Here is a 21,749-nt window from a genome sequence, read left to right on the forward strand (position 1 = left end):
TAAAATGACACAGTGATCACCCGTCTTTGGATGAAAATGATAATTATGGTCTTGAAGTAGGGTAGGGACAAATGCAGATACATGTTGAGACTACTACTGGTTTTTATAATCCGAAGATTCTTTTCGTGAATGCCAAAATAGAGTGTACAATTCCTTCTTAGCATTACAAATGCTATTCAAACAATATTAAATGAACATGTTTAATAATGTAAAGAGTGTTTAGAAAATATTAAATTCAAGGTAACCTTGCTTATCCAGACTGCTTGTTTAGAATTCCAGGTTATCGAACCAATTATATAAAACAAGGAAGTGTTTATCCTGCTGAAATAATGACAGGGTAAAGCTGCCTTCGCAGTGCATGAGGCTGTTGGAGATTCCTGACACGAGGACACATCCTAAGGCAGCTCACAGTATTATGTGCATTTAAGTGCAGGTATCTTTTCTTGGTTCCAGCTATTTCAGATGAAACATGTACTGTATACATACTCAACTATCAACTGTCTCAGCAGCTAAAATACATCAATTTTAATAAGACACAAGTTATTTTCTCTAGTAATTATTAGGAATAAACGTTAATAAACTCATTCTCATAAAAAGATCAAATTAAAAAGGAACAAGTTCAATTCACCTGAAATGCATCTCAAGGAATCACTTACTGAGACTTCTTATAACATTATTAACCAAAACTTGTGTAGATATTCATCTAAACCAGTGGTTCTCAACCAGGAGTGACGTTTTTCCCTAAGGGGCATTTGACAATGTCTAAAGATATTTTCGGTTGCCACAACTTGGGGTTTGTTACTGGCCAGAGATGCTGCTAAAATCCTACAATGTACAGGACAGGTCCCTATAATAAAAAAGTATCCAACCCACAATGTCAATTGTGGAGAAACCCTGATCTAAATTTCTCTTTTAATCTAAAAAAGATTTATAAAGTAGTATCTGTAAGGATATTTATGACCTAACAAATTGTTTGCCAAGAGTTGACTCAACCAATGGAACCTTTTTAGACTATCTGCTCCTTGAAGGCAGGAACGTGCCTTTGTCTCTCTAGCACCTAGCAAGGCAACAGGCCTAGAGCTTAAATAATGTTTGCTGAGTGTATTTTAGTTCTCGCCAAGAGGGTTGATTGTAGGTGAGCTACACAGAACTGAAATGACTAAATAATTGAGTTTGTCTGGTTTAACCATATGGAGACATGGATACCACGTCTTCAGACATGCCCACGTGTCATTCTGTGAAACATCTTAATCATGTTTTCAAACAATAAGCATATTACTTGACTTGATATATCTTCTGCTTATGTTTATACTCTCCTTTTCCCTGGGTTCTACAACCCTCATGATTTCAATAACATGTCTGTGCTGATCACTTCCAAAATCTAGATAGAATCAGAGTGTCAGAGTTGGGAAGGGATGTTAGCTACCATAGCCTTCAGCCTTCACCAGAGAAGATTCCTTCCACGACACCTGACATCAGGTCCTAGAGCCCACTCCACCCCCATCCCTGCCACCAACTGAACGCAATTAGAGACAAGCTCTCTACTTAGAAAGCCGTCCCATTCTTTTCAGCATTTGCATTTGAGCAGATGTGTGAAATGCCTTCCTCCTGTTGGGTGAGTCTGATCGCTGTGTCAAATGAAATTACACAGGCCTAACTGCCCTCAAGTCCCCCCAGATCTGCTCCCCATACTCCCACAGATCTTAGCGCCACGTCTGGGACCTCACAGAACCAGCGCTGCCCTCACAGTGTGGAGCTCTACATAAGTGAACTCAGACACGGCCAATGAGATCTGAGCTATGAATCCGTGTTTTTCCTTTTGTACCTTCCCTCTTCATTTTCTGCCATTTAAGCAGGTGGCAGGGTCTGTGCTTCCTTGTCTGGTGGGGGAGGGAGGTGTCTGTGGCAGGAAATCACCAGCTCTCCATTTCCCCTTCTGGATTTTGTGTCCCCAAAGCCTAAATTGGTTGGAAACATTTTGTGCTAACTGTCTCCGGAAACAAAAGAAGGTGAGGATGCTTTTAGATACAACAAAAGCAGAGAGTTCCTTTAATAGTAACAAGAGGGGGAAAAAAAGGAAGATATCTCCACTCCCTCAGACAGAGAAGAGAAGGGAGCTCTCTTGCCAATGTCCCAGAGAGGAGGGGCTATGTGTCTCCCAGCCTTGCCAAAGACCCCCTGTTCCTGATAAGGTCTGATGCAGCACAGCCTCCATCCTTAAGGGCCACGTGGATTTGGTCAATGAATAGGTTGTCTGCATTGGAACTCTCCCCCTCACTCCCTCAACTTCCCGCCAGCCCCACCCTTTGTCTTTGTTCTGCCCTGGATTAGGGTAAAGGCAGCTGCAAGTGTGGCTAAACATCCTGCCTGCTCAGTGGGCTAAGGGGTCAAAGTAGAAAATGAACTATTTCTTGCACATCGAAGTTGGGGGTCTACACTACACAGCTATGTGTACTAGTGGAGCAGTATGGTGGACAGAGCTTGGCTGGAGTCAGACAAAGGGGCTGAATCTTGGGGCCCACTTATTTTTTTTAAATTTTTATATTGGAGCACAGTTGATTAACAATTAATTGTGACCTCCAACAAATTTCTCAGTGGGGACTTAGCTTTCTCCTGTAGGAAGTAAGGATAGTATTATCTACTGCGGCGGTCATAGAGGTGCATGCCGAGATTTCCCCTGGAGTGAGGACTTGCTGTGCTGAGTGCAGTCAGCAGACAGCCTTGGGCTGCTGCACCTTCAGGATCCACCGGGGCACTCAAGCAAGGACCTGCTCTCCCCAGGCTGCTCCCAGCCACCGCCTGAGCACAGCTCGTGGACTAGAGCCTGAACGTTTCTGCCCAACGTGAGGCTCCTCTAGTGCTCTGGGGAGCCCCCAGCTCCGAGTGGCAGATCTTCTCAAGGCTCCATCACAGTCTGAGGCTCCTCCTACCCACTTTTTCCTTCCCCTTTTCCTTTCACACAGTCAGAACTCCATCAGGTCTGAAGGCTGTCCCTGCCAGTTCTGTCCCTGTTCCCTTTCTCCTCTCATAGGCATTTTCCCTAATAAATCTGTACTTCGAATTCCACTTACGTGTCTGCTTCCCAGAAGACCCAAACTGATGTAACTACCCCTAGAAAACTGTTCTAAAAATTGGAAGCAATAGCATAGTTCCTGTCTTTTGGTAGCTGCTAAAAAAAGGTTAGCTTCCTTCAACTGGGACGCATTAGAGTCAGGGACTGGGTAATACATTCTCCTATATTCGCTCAGTGCTTTAATCATACATTCCATTGTGTAAGTGGAATTCAATAGTCAGCAATGTGTCTGTCTAACTACAGTTAGACTTAACCTAGGACTCCAGACTCTGGGCTATCCAACCAAATTATCTGCAGGCAGATAACCAGGTGTGTGTGTGTGTGTGTGTGTGTGTGTGTGTGTGTGTGTGTGTGTGTGTAGGTGGGTTCGATTGGGGAGAAAATTGGCTTCGGAGCCAGACAGATCTAAATCTAATCCTAATTTACTGTGTGACCTTAAGGAAATCCCTTAACCTCTCTGTCTTCAGTCACCTCAACTATATAATGGGGATAATACTGCCCTACCTTACTAAGTAACTGTGAAGGTTAGAGATAGTAACTGTAAGGGTTAGAGATAATCTATATAAAGCACCTAGCACAGTGTCTGGCCCATTGTAAGCATCTAATAAGAGAATGCATTGCCTGTATATCCTTATTTTTACCCTGTACTCTTATTGTGTGTACATCCTTTCATTCATTTGATATTTATTGTGGGCCTAGTATGATAGGAACTTGAGACACAACAGTGAACCAGACAGGCACAGATCCTTGCAGAGCCTGACAGGCAGGCATGGCACAGCGCAAAGTACATCCAGTAATTATAACAGAAACACTTAATGGTGCTTGTTATGTGCTAGGTACTATTCTAAGAGCTCTACTACACATTCACTCATTGAGATTTTACACCAAACTAACGAGGTAGGTATTTGCTCAAGATTACGTAACTAGGGATGCAATCCTTAGTGTAGATTAGTATGGATTTGAACCCAGGCAGTCTGGATCCAGAGTCTGTACTTTTAAGAGCTACGCTGTGTTGTTTCTCTAAACGTTTGAATTGAATTTTATGATTCCACAGAGCATGAATGATCCTTACATAAGCACATAACAAAATCTAGTGAATTAAATCAGTAGGAAAAACAGTTATTTCCTTCAGAGAAACACAGGCACAGAAATAGTAAGTCAGCCGAGCAGGTGTAGACATTGGTGACCCACATGGTAGCAGTTACCACCCCTACCCTCCACCTCCTCGCCATTTGCTCGGCTTCGAACTCAGCAGCTGTTTTCTGGCGATGGCATTAGAAGAAAAGTTGCTATAATATGGTTTTTCATCTTACTTAACCCTGACCTTTTCATCTGCTATAACCACAGGGCTCTTCTAGTTCTAATAAATTCTCAGTTTTCAGTGTCATAATCTATTATGCCTCTAGGAACTTTCTGGCAGAAAAGTTAAAGGAGTCAAATCAGTATGTTTTATTTGTTGTTTTCTTTTCATAAAAGTGTCCACATGACTGCATTAAGTAGTTTGCTGACTGTTTGCAAGGCAATCAAGGTGGCAGTAAGGACATCAGACCCTGGACGCCAAGTTCATTTCTTATTACGTGACAGATACCACCCAGCTCTGGATGCCTGGGTAAGCCAACATGACAGCAGCAGTTTGTTCCAAGAAATCCTTTAGATATATGACAACATACCATCATCATGACCGTTCTAGAATACAAATGAGAATGCCAATATGATAAAAACAAAACCCACCAACCTCTCCTAACTAGTCAAGAATGATTAAGACAAAAAAAATGATTGTACTTACAGGGGGACATTGTGCAAGTTTATCAGCTGCCACCAGTTGAACATTTAAGTGTTTACTTTGGGACTTTCCTCTAGATTTAATCAACCGCTGTAAAACCTGATAGAAGAAGACATGAATCTGAGATACTGTCAATGAGCTGAAAGAAAACCAAATAAATCCAGACCTTTTTTCATAGTCTATTTAGCCCGAGTATTAATAGGGAGGAAATACAATATGACAAGTCATATATATATATATATAAACTCTGTAATGACATTAGCCACTTACACTTGCTTTCAGTTATAGTGGATTTGACATGTTCATCCTATTCTCCCTCCATGTGAGGTCTTGGTGGGATCTGGAGTTCCCACCCTAGATTTTACCCAGAGATTTCAAAGAGAGCTCTGCAAAAGTGGAGGCACTGATCTGTACCAGGTCATTTATGTCCAAATTTAGTTCAGTAATATTTTGGTTCACTATCTCAATGTCAGATAAATATCAGAGTTACATATATTTGACCCTTTGTGTCACTGATAATTAAGGCATTCCAGTCTAATCTTACATTAACAGGACAATTTCATGATCGAAATCTAGGCAGAACATTTGTACTGGTGTATTGCTACATATAAACCAGGGATATACCTATGTCTTTTGGGCACTGCTGTAACTGCATTCTTCCATATACTCATCTTTCCCTTAATATTTTTTTTAGCTGAAATAAGACCCTTCCCCCCAACTACTACTAATCTATGAGACTCAACGATATCTCAGCACATATATCCACAGGAGTCCCCGTTCCTGCACTTAAGGACCCCACGGTGACTGGGGCGAGAGGGGTTGAAATCTATTCCACTGCAGTGAAGGGTGCTTGAATCCCCTTCAGTTCTGGGTCAAAGAGACTCCAAGTGCTCAAGGCATTTTCAATCCATTTTAATGATTCCCCAAAGGTCCTGGTTTGGTCAGGATTCCCAAGCTCATCCTGCACAGAACCAGTGCCTGTAGAGATGGAAGGCTGAGGAGCTCAGAAGCATTGGGAAGGGCACATTCTCCACCTGTGAGAGGAGACCCCTGTTCTGGTTGGAAGTTGAATTGGCATTTAAGCAAGAAAATGCACTCCTAGGGCCACTGAAAAGAAGCTGATTGTTAAGGTAGTACCTCCCAAGGGTATCCATTTCATATTAACTTTTTAGTACATCATCACTTTTTAAAATTTAATTAATTTTTTATTGGCCATGCCACGTGGCATGAGGGATTTTAGTTCCCCGACCAGTGATTGAACCCATGCCCCCTGCAGTGGAAGTACGGAGTCCTAACCACTGGACCGCCAGGGAATTCCCCATCATCACTTTTTTTTTCTTTCAAATTTTGATATTTATTTTTAAAAGCAATCTCATTGTACTTTTAGTTTTTTAAAATATGTAATCTATTTTTTAAAATTTATTTATTTATTTTTAATTTTTATTGGAGTATAGTTGATTTACAATGTTCTGTTAGTTTCAGGTGTACAGCAAAGTGAATCGGTTATACATATACATATATCCACTCTTTTTTGGATTCTTTTCCCATATAGGCCATTACACAGTATTGAGAAGAGTTCCCTATGCTATACAGTAGGTCTTTACTAATTATCTATTTTATATATAGTAGTGCGTATCTGTCAATCCCAATCTTCCAATTTATCCCTCCCCCCACTACAACCCTGGCCCATCATCACTTTTTAAAATTAAAGAACACCCAAGTCAAAAGGGACCACTTTGAGGCTGTCTCACTTTTTTTTTTATCTCCCCCATTGGCATAAAGATACATGGCAGATATGCCATTGTGCTCAACCACAGAATAACTATACTCCTTGAAGAACCCAACCTAAGCACAAATGTAAGGGTCTATAAAGTTTCCATGAGAGATTTTATACAGTGATGTTTGACTTATATGATAAATATATATGTACTTCTTTTTTTTTTAACATCTTTACTGGAGTATAATTGCTTTACATATATATGTACTTCTTGAACTATGTACTTTCTCAACTCGGGAGAGAATATAGGTGATACAAGAATCAATATTACCTAAGAGATTTACCAAGATAGAACCTAAAGTCTCTGAAAAGCCAGACTTTACTTTTCCTCACCTTAGTTCTTTTTGTTTTTATTATGCTCTTGCATAACTGCCCAGTTTGGGAACCACAATAGACAGTGAGCTTCTTGAAGGAATAAACTATTCTTTATGTGCTATCTTGAAATTTCTAGAACCTGTACAGAACAGGTGAATTAAAAACTGCTCATTAAAAGGGTCTCAACAAGACATTCTCCTTGCCCACTAACAAAAATGCACAGAGCAGAAAATATTTCAGAAGAAACAAGCTTCTAACCCTTAAGACAGAAATGAGCTGATTACCTTTGGAGATGAGACTTTTACATGAACAATAATTGGTGCTAAGGAGGTCTTTATAAGTTGTGCTGGGTGATTGATGGTGTCTGCATCAAGAACAACCAGTTGCAAAGATCTTGCCAACTCAAAGATTCTTTCAATTTCACTTTGTACTTCCGCTAAAAGGAGAAATAACAAATAACAGGTCATGGTATTTTTATTAATTAGTTCCTATATTTAAAAAATAGTACCTCTTTCAGATGTTAGCCTACATTGCAAAACAGAACATTTTGAATTTTCATAGTCCTATCTAACTTAAGATCTTTTCTAAAGAGAGATGGGTTGAGTTTTACATAAAACCAAACAGTTGGTGGAAAAAATTGAGAAGGCTCTCTTGATTTGCTTCTTATGCTCACCCTAATGTTTAGCTATTTACATAGCTATGTTGGTTTTGATTGCGGTTTTGTTCTAAAGAATTTTTATTTTAGCTATAGAAGCTGCAACTACATTTTAGGAAGCAATAGAAATACATGTGCAGAGCAACATCACATGGAAAGCAAATTACGCTGAAATATGTCTACCAATCAACAACTTGCATATTACTATTTTATGGATATGTTTTTTAACATCTCACAACTCATCTATTTGGACTGATATGCACATTTTTGTATCCCTGTTAAATGTTCTGGATCTACTCTTACAACTAGCATATTGCTAAGTCTTCATTCAAGTGTTAGGGCCAGTGGACTTGTTCTAAGGCATAATTATCTTCAGTATTAAAATAAAAAACCAAAAAACAACCTAAGATCAATTATATTAAAGTGCCACAATGCATTTAGATGCAAATCTACTTGGCTTGCTGTAATAGCCAACTGACCTGAATCTGTGCACGAATCTGGTCAAATGAAAAATCTAGTTATTTTCAATGTCAAAAGCAATCCAGCTATTTTTTAAGCAAAAATTAAGCAGATTATCTATAAAAACATAATATGGCTTTCTGAAATATAAAAAGCTTTTTAATATATATTTTTATGAATCACCTGATTTATTGATCATGTCCATCCACAGTCTGAATTAGTCTATTTAATTTTCAGAGAGATGATCTTGTTTTGCTTTTTGCTTATTTTCATTTTTGGCTATAGGCATGACCTACCAATGTTGTAATCTTATCCAAATTACACAGAGTAGACAAAGCTACCTAATTTAAATTATTTCAAAGATGGCCTAGGAAAAAGTTGATGTTGCTCTAAATATCCTCATTGAAAAGGGTTTGTACCAGAATCCCGTGATTTGTTTTGCTTATTCAGTATAAATTCAAGTTCATGTTACCCACCAAAAATTCTCCCTTCCATAACCAGACAGATTGACAGGGTGTGTGGGATCATGAATGCTCAAAACTATAATGTAACTCTATTTTCTAGGGCTTTGCATAATAGCATAAAATTCTTATTTCCCACAAAATCACTGATGTTTAATGCATGATCTGTATTAGAAGTATGAATTTAAAGAGTCATTAGAACCCAGTAGAGGCTGTTCAGTTCAACTTCTGACTCTCAACGTGGTCTCTGATTTCCCTCCTATAATGGGTTGAATTGTATCGTCCCCAAATTCATATGTTGAAGTCTTAACCCCTCAGTACCTCAGAATGTAACCTTATTTTTGAGACAACGTCTTTACAGAGATCATCAAGTTAAAATGAAGTCATTAGGGTGGGCATTACTCCTATATGACTGGTGTCTTTATAAAAAGGGGAAATTTGGAGACAGGCACACACACAGGAGAACACCACGTGAAGATGGATGCAGAGATTGGGGTGATGCTTTTACAAGACAGGAATGCCAAAGATTGCCAGCAAACCACCAGGAACTAGCAGAGAGGCATGGAACACCTTCTTCCTCACATCCCTCAGAAGGAAACAACCCTGTGGGTACCTCGATCTTAGACTTCTAGCCTCCAGAACTCTGAGACAGTAAATTTCTATTGTTCAAGTAAAAAAAAAAGGCAACATATCTATCATTTTTCATATTATCCAATACCAATAGCCTGAAAAGATTTCATGTTGCTCTGAAAGGTGACTAGCTTTCAAAATATTAATGTAAAGAATCTGGACAACTTGGCTTATTTGCAAAATTCTGAAATACTTTCTACATTCATTAGTAATAACAACCTACTTGTCCCTTTTTTCTCATGTCAGAAACAGAAAGATTTTTTTAATGAGAGAAGTTTGGAAAATAAAGTTTATTTTTATTGTAGTAAGTTTCTTTTTTTTCTTCTTTTTTCATTAAACTGCCACTGGTTTAAGGTAACTCCTGGCCAGGACTGTACTAGAACAAGGCTATCTTGCTTTAAACTTCAAATCTGAATACAATATTTTCTGAAGTAGCAAAAAGGCAGTGAGGCAAAGTAGACTGCCCCGGTACAAAGAACCCGTGAGGCACTCTGAGTCTCTGTGTAAATAATTCAGAGATACCTGGGCCTTATTTACTTTGCACCAGCCATGAGGCAAGTGTGGTGTTTTTTGGGAGTTTTTTTGGCCACGTCACGCAGCCTGAGGGATCTTAGTCCCTGGACCAGGGGTTGAACCCGAGCCTGGCAGTGAAAGCACCAAGGGCAGGCACACCTACAGCTTAACCAAAACAAAACTTGGGCAATGGGTATCAACAGAGAGGTACTCGGGCAGAGCAGGCCAGGAGGCTGCAGAGGTCCGCCCTATAAACTGGAACGGGTCCAGTATTTGGATAATATGTATATGGAATACAATAAATAAATTATATGTGTGAGAAAGACATATTTATCTACACAGCTCAGTTTTTTTAAAGAAAAACTTTAACCAAACACAACAGTCTTGACTACCCAGGCTGATTCCAATCAAAGCTTTATCATGATCTTATTCCAGACAAATGAACTCTGAGAAGTCATGGACCATGAACCTGGAGGGACCTCAGTGAACACTTCTATAACTTGACCACAACTGGTCTGGACCCACCTCCCCCCAGCATCTCTGTCACCTGTGACCTTTCTCGTATATCCAAAGGCTTAAACTACTTCAATGGCTCCCTGTGGCCCAAAGCAACATTTTCCAAGGCAGTACCCTGGATCACTAATCTCATGAGATAGCCTAGGCAAAGAAGGGGTTTTTTTTGCAAGGGAGATAATCACATGCTACAAGTTTCTCTTGCAATTTCAAATGTACATTACCCTCTTTATCTTAATGCCTCTAAGAAGTGTTGCAGTGAAGAAATCTGACAGCTATTTAATCCATAAGTTTCAAATTTATTTGACTGTGGAAAACATACTATTAGTATTCTTTAAAATCAACATTTTGTGGAATCTATTTTGGGGTCTCTTTAGCAAGGCGTACTAGAGCCTTAACATACTGGCCTCAAACTGTTTTTTCAGTTTCTTCTGTTGCTCTCAAATCATGCCCCCTACTTCCTTTTTCTAAATATGCTCTGGACAAAACAACTTGTTTCTCAACCACACAGTGTTTATATGTCAATGCTTTTGTACATTCTTGACTGCCCTAAGAACCAGCTCAAAAAGAACTTCTGTGAAGTCTTCTCAGACACCTCTGACTCCCTACCCTTCTTTCTTTATACTTTTAGTGCTTTGCTCATAATTCCATTATCACACAGTATTTTAACCATCACTCCCTTTTTTCTGTTTGCCCGTGGCTAAGATACTTTGCCTTAGTTACGTCTGTACTTCCTAAGTCTGGTACAATGCATGGCAGTAACAAGTGTTCAAGAAACATTTGATGAAAGAATCTACACATGTGCATTAACAAGCAGACAAATGGGCATAAGTGGCTCACATAGTGGTTATTATAATAGGCTGCCATTAAATTATCTCCAATGTTTGTGGGAGTTATGACTTTACAGAGTAAAAAGGAAAACCAGTGAACTGATATCTACCTTGTTTGTTCCTCAATATTTACACCAACCCCACTGCACCCACTCCACTGGCTCTGACAACAGGTGACTACATAGGTGATATGGAATGACCTCACAGAATGCCCATTACACTCTAGGCTGGTGCAAGATGGTTGAAAAAGTCAGGCAACCTAGCTTATGTTTTTAAGTGTCCTTTAGCCTCTCATTATACATCAGAGGAAGGAATGGTTAAGAGTCAAAGGCACTGTGAGGAGTGGAAAGGAGGATGGAAGACAGGAGAACAGAGAACAGATGCTTATTTGAGAAACCTTCAATCTAATTTGGCATCCTTGTCACCCATGATATACTACTTTAGTCAGTTACCTAATCTGATTCATCATCATCAACTCTGCCATCATCATCCCTGAACGTCAAAATACTGTGCCTTTAAGAGTGTTTCACTCTGTCTGTGGAAGGCTCTAAATACAGAACTAAAGAAGGAACCACCGATGTCTGGGATCCTGCTCTCACAAACGCTGACAACTGTCCCATTTGGTAGGTTCAGCATTCTTTCAAAAAGCAGCCATCCAACAAACATTTATTGAGCAATTACCATGTGCCAATCCCAGGCCAGGAATAGAGACGACACTCGTCTCTTTCCACCTGCACAGTTCTTGGCATAGCCTTCAATGGACACTTGATGGGATATTTGGGCATGCAATCTGTCTTAGAAACCCTAATTTTAGAAAAAATTTTCTATCACCTATAGAGCTCATTTAAGTAGCTTTTTTAAAAAATGTAGTGGCATAGAAAAACCCTGTCTTTCCTGCTCTGCCCATGAGGAAGAGGGCAGTAAAGCAAGTTGCCCTCAGAATGTGAATGCAAAAGAGAGTTATAAGTGGACTACACCACTCTGGGCCACCATAGAAACCACAAACAGGCTTTTGAGATGAGTGATATGATTCTCCTGCAGCCTGGACCCACTTCTGTGGTTGGTGAATCCATCCTCCACAGCCTTGCTCCTGCATGGCTTGATGGAACTAATCACATATAGTGCTTTTTCTTCTCCATCGTGGTGAATTTCAGGATGCTTTCTGATTGGTGCACCAGGAAAGACATGTTTAAACTCCCTGAATGGTATTAATGGTGGTTGCTACTTTCACATAAGGATGTGACTACTCTGGGCACCAGCTGGCAGCAGAAACCACACTGAGAACATCATTATCTAGCTTCCTTCTAAGGATCTGGGAAAGGTGGACATATCATTTCCTTTCATGTCAGCTGTGACTTAGGTATGACAGATATCGTTAGCCTCATTGAGAAGCTCGGGCAAAGCAGGGATGAGTGGTTTCGCATGTTGAGGCAGTAACAGAGGAGGACAACCTGTTGAGGATTCTTCCTGCCAGACTACTAATTAGCTAAGTGACTGGAGCTGAGAAAGAGGAGTCTCAGGCTACTGCAGAACTCTGCTCCCTGCTTTTCCATGGCTAGCCTTCTTGTCAGTTAATCAGCGCTTCCCCCTTCAGAATGGGGAAAATGGGAAAATTGGAAAGACATTCACAAATGCAACATGTGTCACCCCGGTCTGAGAGCGCAGTACCACATTTGAACATCTTACCTAAGCTGGACCGAGTGTTTGAGCGTTCAATTATTGCTCTCTTGCTGGGATTATTTAGGACAGACCTCTTAGCAAGAGAAATGTCAGCTGTCACTCTTGTTATTGATATCCTATGAATAGGAACACAGAACAGAACAAGCCAGTAAAAATGTCGTGGGGCTCTCCAAGAGATTTATAACCACAGTACTTAATAACCGCCTCACATACTATACTGCAACCACAGTATAATAAACATTGGCCACAAGTATTTTTAAATAGGATTTTGCTAGTTAAAATACAGGCAGAGCAGAATGGAGGAAGGTTTTGGCTATTTAACGAAAAAAGACTCCAGGAAAAATGCAGCTCTTCCTCCACTATTGTCTGCCTTGCCGAATTCTCCTTATAATGCACACCATACCAGGAGGGAATCAAAACATATGAATAAACCATGCTCTTTCTAGGAAGCAGCAATACAATTTCCCCACAATTCACAGTTGATTTGCTCTTGAGCAAGACTTTCAGGAACTGCAAATGCTCTGCCCAGGTGCATCAATGCTGCTGGTCAAAGGGGGAAATCCTCTTCATTTCAATCATCAAAGACAATCAGCTGTGTTGCATTCCTGATGCTCAACAGTTAACTCATGGTACATGAAGCATTTCACCACAGGCCCAAAGGAATGTTTCATTTCTAAGAATATGAAAAATATGATTTCTTTTCTGCAGGCACAAGGATTCTTCAGCATATTTGCATATTGCTTTGAATGCATATTGTGGGCAGTAATAAGACACTATTGCTGAAGGCAACATAAGGATTGTGCCAGGATTTCCATAAGTTAGAAAGTATCCTGCAGTCACGCAAGACAAGAATAAAACCGAGACACTGCAAATGAATGGAGACAGGGATCTATCCGTATATGATGAGAATCTCTGGAATTTATAATTTTAAAATTCTTTATTTTAAGCTGGGATTGCTCAACTTCAGATTATGATCTACCTGCAGAATGCACAGAATGCCTCTCTAAGCCAGCTACTGCCATCATGGGCCCTTCTTCATTCTTATCTCCAAAACTTGGCAGAGTTCCAAGAAGAGGACAAGAAGAGTCCCGCCCCTTCCCTTTTATACTCACTGCACTCATTCTCCCCCACTTTCAAACTCCTCTAGCTGGTGGAGCAGGGAAGAGGGTAGAGTTATCAACAATTATTGAGTCATATGTCATCTCACACCTATTTGGGGACAACACTGTCAGCACTCTTAGGAGACTCTTCACCTGACTTCAGGGACCTGAATCTTTGGGGAGAGTTTAAAATAGTTTTTTTTTTTTTTAAATAGTCCTTTTCATAAATGGTTGGAAATGATTTCTTTAAAGCAACAGGCTGTGCAAAAGTTCTGGTGCCCTTTTAAAGCAAAGTACTCCTTGTTTGCATTGTTGTATATATAAGCTATAGATGGTCAGGAAGTTTAAAATTTTTTAACTTCTTAGAATTTTTTAGGCTCTAATAAATTATTCGAGGCATCTTCAAATTGTCTTCTGCAGAAATCAAGAATTCTGTGAAATACGTCTCGGGCCACTGAGAATGTTAAATGGGGGCTGAGTAGGCCAGGAGGGCCCCAGCTTTCTGACCCTCAATGCCAGGCAAACACCCCTGCATTTATGTTTTCTACACAGGGGGCTTATCTATGATTTCACTGTAAGAACTTGTTCAACTGCTAAAAGATATTGGAAAACACTGGTCTGTACAACTTCTTCATGTTTTAAAATTAATTAATTAATTTATTTATTTATGTTTGGCTGCGTTGGATCTTTGTTGCTGCACGTGGGCTTTCTCTAGTTGCGGCGAGCAGGGGCTACTCTTTGTTGTGGTGCGCAGGCTTCTCATTGCGGTGGCTTCTCTTGTTGTGGAGCACGGGCTCTAGGTGTGCGGGCTTCAGTAGTTGTGGCTCGCGGGCTCTAGAGCACAGGCTCAGTAGTTGTGGCGCACGGGCGTAGTTGCTCCACGACATGTGGGATCTTCCCGGACCAGGGCTCGAACCCGTGTCCCCTGCATTGGCAGGCGGATTCTTAACCACTGCACCAGCAGGGAAGTCCCACTTCTTCATTTTATCAAGAAGAAAAGTGAGACACAGAGAGGAAGTTACACATGGTTATTTAGAGTCTAAGAAGGTTTAAAGCACAGGCCCCCAAGCACCAGACCAGTACTTAGTCATCTGACTCATAATTCTCTTACAGTTTCAGTTTTCTTCTCCAGCAACCCTGAATCTCCTGATACCAGCCACATCATCAAGTGCAGATCTTGGCCACATGCTGAGAGATGGTCAAGATCTAAATGAGGTTAAAGTCAGTGAAGCCCACATCTGAGTCTCCATTACTCAGTTGGCTACTGCCCTTGAGGCATGAAATCTCATAGGTAGTCTTTGCAGTCATAGCTCCTTTTACCTACAGAAGAGGATTTGCTTATTTTTGCGTTTCTGGTTTTTTTGTTTGTAGTTTTAAGAATGGAGTTGCTGGTTAGAAACATACAGTTAATTTCCAGAGCAATTCAAATACATGACTGGAGACAAGTGGATTGGTTTAGGGACAGAATTCAACCTTCTAGAATAATGATTTTTAGAGGGCCCAAAGAGTCTATTCTGCTTCAGTGAAAATCAAATTTGCTAGTTCTGTACTAGCCAAATAGTGACCCTTGGTTCTTAAAACTTGAAAGGATTATCAACAGATGTGCACTCCTATTTTCTCTGGGTTTTAACACACTTTTACCAAGCCATTTTCAGACACATCCAAAGTTTTACCAAAAAAACAAAACAATAACACACATACACAAAAACAGAAAAAATAAACTGCTTCATGTACTCCAAAACCAGGAAAAGGTGTGGACAATAAAAGGTTCTTTTTCTTCTTTCATTGGTCAATAAAATACCAGCTAATTTGTTAATATAGGTTATTTCTTAATAAAAATACACATTATGAAACAGCTCAGGAGAAGACAGACACAGCTCCAGAAACCCTCTAATAAGACAAAGCAGGAGTTTTTATTTTCCATGCAAAGATGCTTACTATTATCAAACTCAGACACCAAATCCAAACTTTTTTGTTGTTTAAAAGGCTCCCCAGCAATGTAATTACATTCATCATTAAATGCTAGTTTATATACTTTTTTTTTTTTTTACTTAAAGTTATACCCTTTCTATTTCTTTTCTTGCTATACTCATATCCTCTAGTGTCTTTCAGTACTTCTATGTATCTTATTTGATATACATCTCTAAAAAGTTCCCTTGGAAACTTTTTTGTGACGTAGTGTCAGTAATTACTAGCCCGCGGATAAAAGCCTAACAGAAGTTCAGTTCCCCAGCAGACTGGGTATATATCTCTAAATCTAGTAAATCTGAACCCTAATTGTTGCTTATTTCTGGTTTGGAATTCATAATTTCTGCAGTCCATCATGTGCTATGAGTATTAGTTTTCTGTGATTTTTCTATGGAAAGACATTACTCTTAGGTGATACACACTCATTCAACAATAATTAGTATTTCCATGTTGATAATGGAACAGCTAAAGATCCTTCTATACTCTATCCTTGCCACATCCTATATGCAACCCTGTTAGTATATTAGTTTTTATTAAAATTCTTAGACTTCCTTCACAAAGGAAAAACATTCCAAACATCAGACAGCACATTGTCAGGAGAACAGGAATGGAAGGCATATGTAGACCTCAGTACTCTTCCTGGGTCTTCCTCTTGGCTGGTTGTGTGACCATGGTCAAGTCATGCCATCTTTTGAGCAGCAATATCATAATCAATAAAGTGGTGATAGTGGGTTTGTCGAATTATCTCACAGGATTGTCATTAGGAGCAAACCAGGTAATATATAAAACTGCTTTCTTAAATAATTATTCATAGTGCCCTATGTTGATAGGCACATATATAATGTATACAAGGTAGTTATTGGAGATTTGAGACTTGAAGGAGACAGTTTCTTTATATTCTATCCTCAAAAGTTAGCAGTCTACCATGAACTCTCCCATTCTTGGAGTCTGTGAAATTTATATACTTTGAGGATGGGAGAATAAGGTCAGACATGTTGCAATCAAAATCTGCTAATTTAAATAATCATATTTGGCATTAAAGTGTTCAATTAATTATCTCTAGTGCTTGAGTGTCCACTGATGAGTCTGCATTTGAATAGAGAGTAGGAGGAGGAGATAATAAGAGGATGATATTGGTTATGAAACAGAAGGCACTGTATTGTTCTTTTCCATTTGTTGACTGCAATTCTTCCATGTCTTGGCTGCTTTGTGAGAGCATCAGCTGTTGCCATTTCCTTTTATAAATAAATACTACTTCTTTGAGTCTCCCTAAATTATATTCTTAGCCTCCGTTCTTCAAATTCTTTCTCAAACCTTGTTTTTTTTTTTTTTTTTTTAAGCATTCCTTGGCTAATAGCTTCAGATCCTATTTGTATGTTCATTTGTGATTTGGGGCCATAATCATGTCGGTTACAAAGTGTTTTATAACTGCCATAGAGCTGATCTGATCCAGTTGTCAAAAACCCTAAAGTTACAACTTTGCTGGGATTTGAAATGATTAGCATAGGTCAACAAATTGCAATTGGTTTGACTGCTTGCTGTTCAGCCTATGAATGGTAGATTCAACCAGCTGAACAAACCTCATCTGAAAGGATGATCCCCGTTGAATGTTTGTGGTGTTAAATGAAGAGAGAAAAGCTCCATGCCATTGTGCATCCACTGTGTCCCTGCCAGGCTGGTGCCACTGTAGCAGCTCGTTAGGCTCACTTAGTTTATGATCTGTGCACCAGAATTGTCACATGTGACAATTGATGAACTGTCACATGTCACATGAGATCCACAGGTACAGGGGTTCCCTCAGGAAGTATTTAGTATTGTGCTTTCCATTTTTCTTACATAGATTCTAGTTAGGCTCTACAATAGCAATAAAATTGTAAAATAAGTAAGTAGCTTTAAACTGATTCAAATAATTTCTAAGGTATCATAAAAAAAATAAGCATATGATTCTGTAATAGTCAATGTTGGATTTTAATCCAATTTGTTGAAATATTTTTTAGCCAAGATCTGAAAAACTGTATTGAAGAAGCAAGCCTTTAGCCGTTTTTTTTTTTTTTTTTTTTTTGCTTTTTTTGCTCTTTCTGAAAAAGAAAAGACTTTATCCTGTTTGTTTTGTCTAACCTACTGCATTCATAGCCAACGAAACACTGTGTAGGTTTCCATTAGAACATATTGTTTATGTTGTATTGCTGTGCAAAAGCCCACTGTGTAATTGTTCACTTGGCTGGTTTCAATTAAAGACTATTTGTTGTTTTCTCTCCTTTTATTAATTGGTAAAACATAACACAGCAGATTGTCATGGCTCAGAATGTAAGGATATTCCCCACACAGCAGACATGTCAGAGTCACTGTGTATCCACACTGCACATTTCTTCTTCCTTACCAAAGTCTATATATACTCAACCAATGAATTCATTATTGTTTTTCTGCTGCACTGGCCTCTTCTAATTTGAAAGCAAATCCACTCTCCTACTCCCACTTTTAATACCTAGCTTTCTCCAACTCTGCCATACATCAGATCTATCTAGGGCTGAGTCTCTTTCTCCAGCTATTACTTTTGCTGCTGCTGTATTCTTCCTCATATCTCCAGACCCTCTGCTGTGCCATCAGACCCCATGGAACACTTGGCATTGAAATTTTAATTCTATTTCTACTAAAACCAACTTCAATAGTGTGTACAAGTGCTTGGTGAATCAGGTAACTCTAGCTGGTAAATCTCTGCTCTTACAATTAAATGCATTTCCTCTTTCTGGGTCTGAAGATTGAGGAAGAACCTCAGATTCTTCATTCTTGAAGGCAGTAATTAAGTCACTTACTTTCTCTTTGCTAAATTATAATAATTCCTTTCTTCTTTTCCATAAGTCCTACCTTTCAAACCTTTAATTACACTGCTGCTTACAAGGATGTTAAGTGGGGACCAAAACAATCTAACAGAAGCTTAGATTGCGTATAGGATGGCATTTGTTCAGCTCAAGGGTTGTTATGGGGCCGCAGGATGAGGCACTTCTCAGAACTTCCTTAAATAAAGGCACTGCAGGTTAGAACCATGTGACTCTAAGCACAGCCGAAGGAAGTGTGATTGACTGAGCCAGGCATGTCAGCTGCGGCCAACCCAGGGAGAGCTGCATGAGGGTAAGGGTGATGGCCTCTGTCATCGGAGGCAAGGACCAACACCAATATTATTAACTTAAAGAGTCAGAGTTCAGCTGTTTCTTTGTAATGCTTTTTTAAGAAGTAATTTCCCAGGAGTCAAAAGTTTTCCAACAGAAGAAGGTTATCCATCTACCTGTGGTTTTGGGACATAAGAGATTAGCCTAAAAGGACTTTTACATTTCCTTCCAACTCCAAGAGTCTAGTACTCAGTGCTTTTCACTTGTTTTCTCTGAAATTACTTCATTCTCTGCCTATTTGTTTAAAAAAAAAAACAGAAACAAAAACAAAAAAAACAGAGAATAGGATACATCCATGGCTTTCTTATTAAGCCCTTTGTGTCCACTAGATAAATGTGGCAGACTATTATTTGTTCAGCAAAATCCATTTACTCTTCCTCTTGGGCACACAACTATACTGTAATTCCCAGCCTCCTTCGCAATTAGGTGTGGCCACATGACTAAGTTCTAGCCAATGAAATGTGAGAATGATGTGAGTCACTTCCAGGCCAGCTTGCTCCTCTCTCTAAAGCTAATTGGAGAGACCAACCCCAGGTCAAGGGTCCCAAATGACAGGCAGGACAAACTTTTTGCCCAGTCCTTCCCTCCTCCACACTACCCACCTTCCCAGCTGAGGAACACCTGCCTCAGACTATTAAATGAGCAACACTAAGCTTCCATTGTGTTTGATTCATTACACATTTTGGGCTCTACTTATTAAGGCAGCCTGGCCTGTACTAAGATACTTAGCAATTCACATAATGGCACTGAAGCATTCTGCTTTCTTGAACTAAAATCTCAAGTATTGGAACTAAAATCTCAGTTTATTTTCTTTGTATATAGTCCCAGAAACTAACAAAGATTTCAAACACAATTATCCAGAAGGTTTTTCTTTTGACAAATACATACAATTTGTACTTAAAGCATTATCATGTTTGCTTTCTTCTTAAAATACCATATTTTAAAAAATCTATTTGTGGATATTTTTAAAATGTCTTCAAATACTTAAATATTTGGTAAGCTGGATGCATTTAACCATACTTAGCACACACGAAGTTTTCTTCATTTCTAATAAGTCTTTGGGTATTTGCACATGGTTATTTTTACATGGAGTGCATTCTGAATTGTGAAAGAGCTTGGTACTTAGAATTGAGTCAGTATGGACTTTTTACCATTTCTCTGCAAAATACAGAAACTCTTTCCGGATATTTTTCACAAAACTTAAATGATAAAATTTTCTGACGGTTAAAAGACTGAGCCCTGTTGATAATGGGTCATAATGGGATAGGATACATACAAAAGAAACCCATAAAATAGCAAAGAAATTTCTAGTAAAACAAACCCAGAACTGAACATCCAAAGAAGTACTATTCCCTACAAAATAGTCATTTTTGGAGGCTTATGATGAAAACATTTCTTGCGCTCTTCTTTTAAGGAAATTCAGTACTTTATACCTTCATATGATACACACATATACATGCATGCACATGCACAATTCCCAAATGATACTACCCAACTTGACCAGTGAGGCACCATATTTGTCAGAAATATTCTATATTTTCATTATTTTTTATAAACATAAGTTTGGTATGAATTCACTAACAAGTGAGAAAATAAACACTAACACATACATATAAGTAAAACAAATGGATAATTTTCCTTCTCAAGGTCCTTTTTCTTTAAGGGATTCAATGCTATACGTCATAACTTCATATTTTCAGAACACTTTCATTGTACTCTCCCCTGAACACTGAGTTAACTTTTAATTAGAGAACATCTGCAATCACCAGAAACATAGATCCACAAATCAATTTATCATTCATGTTTGATTAAAGTTAAATAAAGAATACAAAAGCATCTGTATGCCTCACCTCCCATCAAACCTGTGCTTCAGGAAATCAAAGAGGGCTTTCTGCATCATGTCTGTGACCTTTGCAGAGGTGAGAAAAAAAAAGAATGAGGCAAACACACGCAGAGAGAGAGAGAAGTCAAAAGTGAGAGAGCTGAAAGGGAAGGCATTCTGACGGAGCAAAGATCTGATCACAGCCACTCGTCTGGTGGAGGTGGGACAGGGCAGGTGACCGTGGACAGAGTTTTTCATACTTAACCACTTGCACTTACTCAACTTCCCCCATTGGTTCTCCTCCAGGGTGTTGAGGAATGAACCAGCAGTGTTCACTAGATCCAAGGCAAACCCTCATCTCCTTTTAGGGGGTGGAACTGCCACCAAGAGTCCACGAGTGGTGCCTGCCTTCAGTGAGGAGCAGCTAGAGCTCCTCAGGCCAGCCTTGGGCTCTGCCTCCTGCTAGCCTGTGCAAGTCGGGGGAAATTCTCCACGCCTAGGGCTGGATTTCTGTACACCGCTTTCCTGCTCTTCCTCTGATGTTCCTCATTGAGAAGGGGAGGGGAGGAGAGGAAGGAGAAGGAGAAAAGGAGGGTGGGGGAGAAGGAGATGGGATTCTTAAATCTGCCTCCAAGAGACTCATTAATTCACTCAACAAATGTGTACTGAATGCCTACTATGTGCCAGCCACTATGCTAACTCAGTGGGAAGGGTGCCTTGGAGGTTGCCCACCTTCAGATTTTAATGTCCTACCCACTTATTCTTATCCACGCTGGCATAAAGCCAAAATGGCAACATCTGAAATGCAGTGATCTAAGTCTTTACTCTTTTCCTTTTTGCATGGTTTTATTTAATTAATCTCTGAAGGAGTTCACTAATACTTTTAGTGGAGTGTGTTTTTTTTTCTTTTATATGGTCTTTAAAGTAAAGAAGCAGAGAAATGTTTGGTAGAATATGCCATTGTCTTGAGCACCCAGCAAGGTGAGATCGGTTGGTGCTTTGA

The 21,749-nt window shown here is 39.5% G+C and overlaps 1 protein-coding gene across 4 annotated transcripts in view; it reads right to left on the bottom strand.

Moving 5' to 3' along the window:
* CACNB4 (calcium voltage-gated channel auxiliary subunit beta 4) overlaps positions 1-21,749 on the bottom strand; it is a 259,470-nt gene that overhangs the window by 16,846 nt on the left and 220,875 nt on the right. For all 4 annotated transcript variants that reach the window (XM_036857324.1, XM_036857325.1, XM_036857326.1 and 1 more), the window contains 4 exons: positions 20,775-20,833; positions 12,696-12,805; positions 7,233-7,384; positions 4,860-4,955 (listed from right to left, as the gene is read on the bottom strand). In XM_036857324.1, the coding sequence (XP_036713219.1) occupies positions 4,860-4,955; positions 7,233-7,384; positions 12,696-12,805; positions 20,775-20,833 (417 nt within the window). The remainder of the gene's footprint in view (positions 1-4,859; positions 4,956-7,232; positions 7,385-12,695; positions 12,806-20,774; positions 20,834-21,749) is intronic.

Source organism: Balaenoptera musculus, chromosome 7, assembly GCF_009873245.2.
Source record: "Balaenoptera musculus isolate JJ_BM4_2016_0621 chromosome 7, mBalMus1.pri.v3, whole genome shotgun sequence".
NCBI lineage: Eukaryota > Metazoa > Chordata > Mammalia > Artiodactyla > Balaenopteridae > Balaenoptera > Balaenoptera musculus.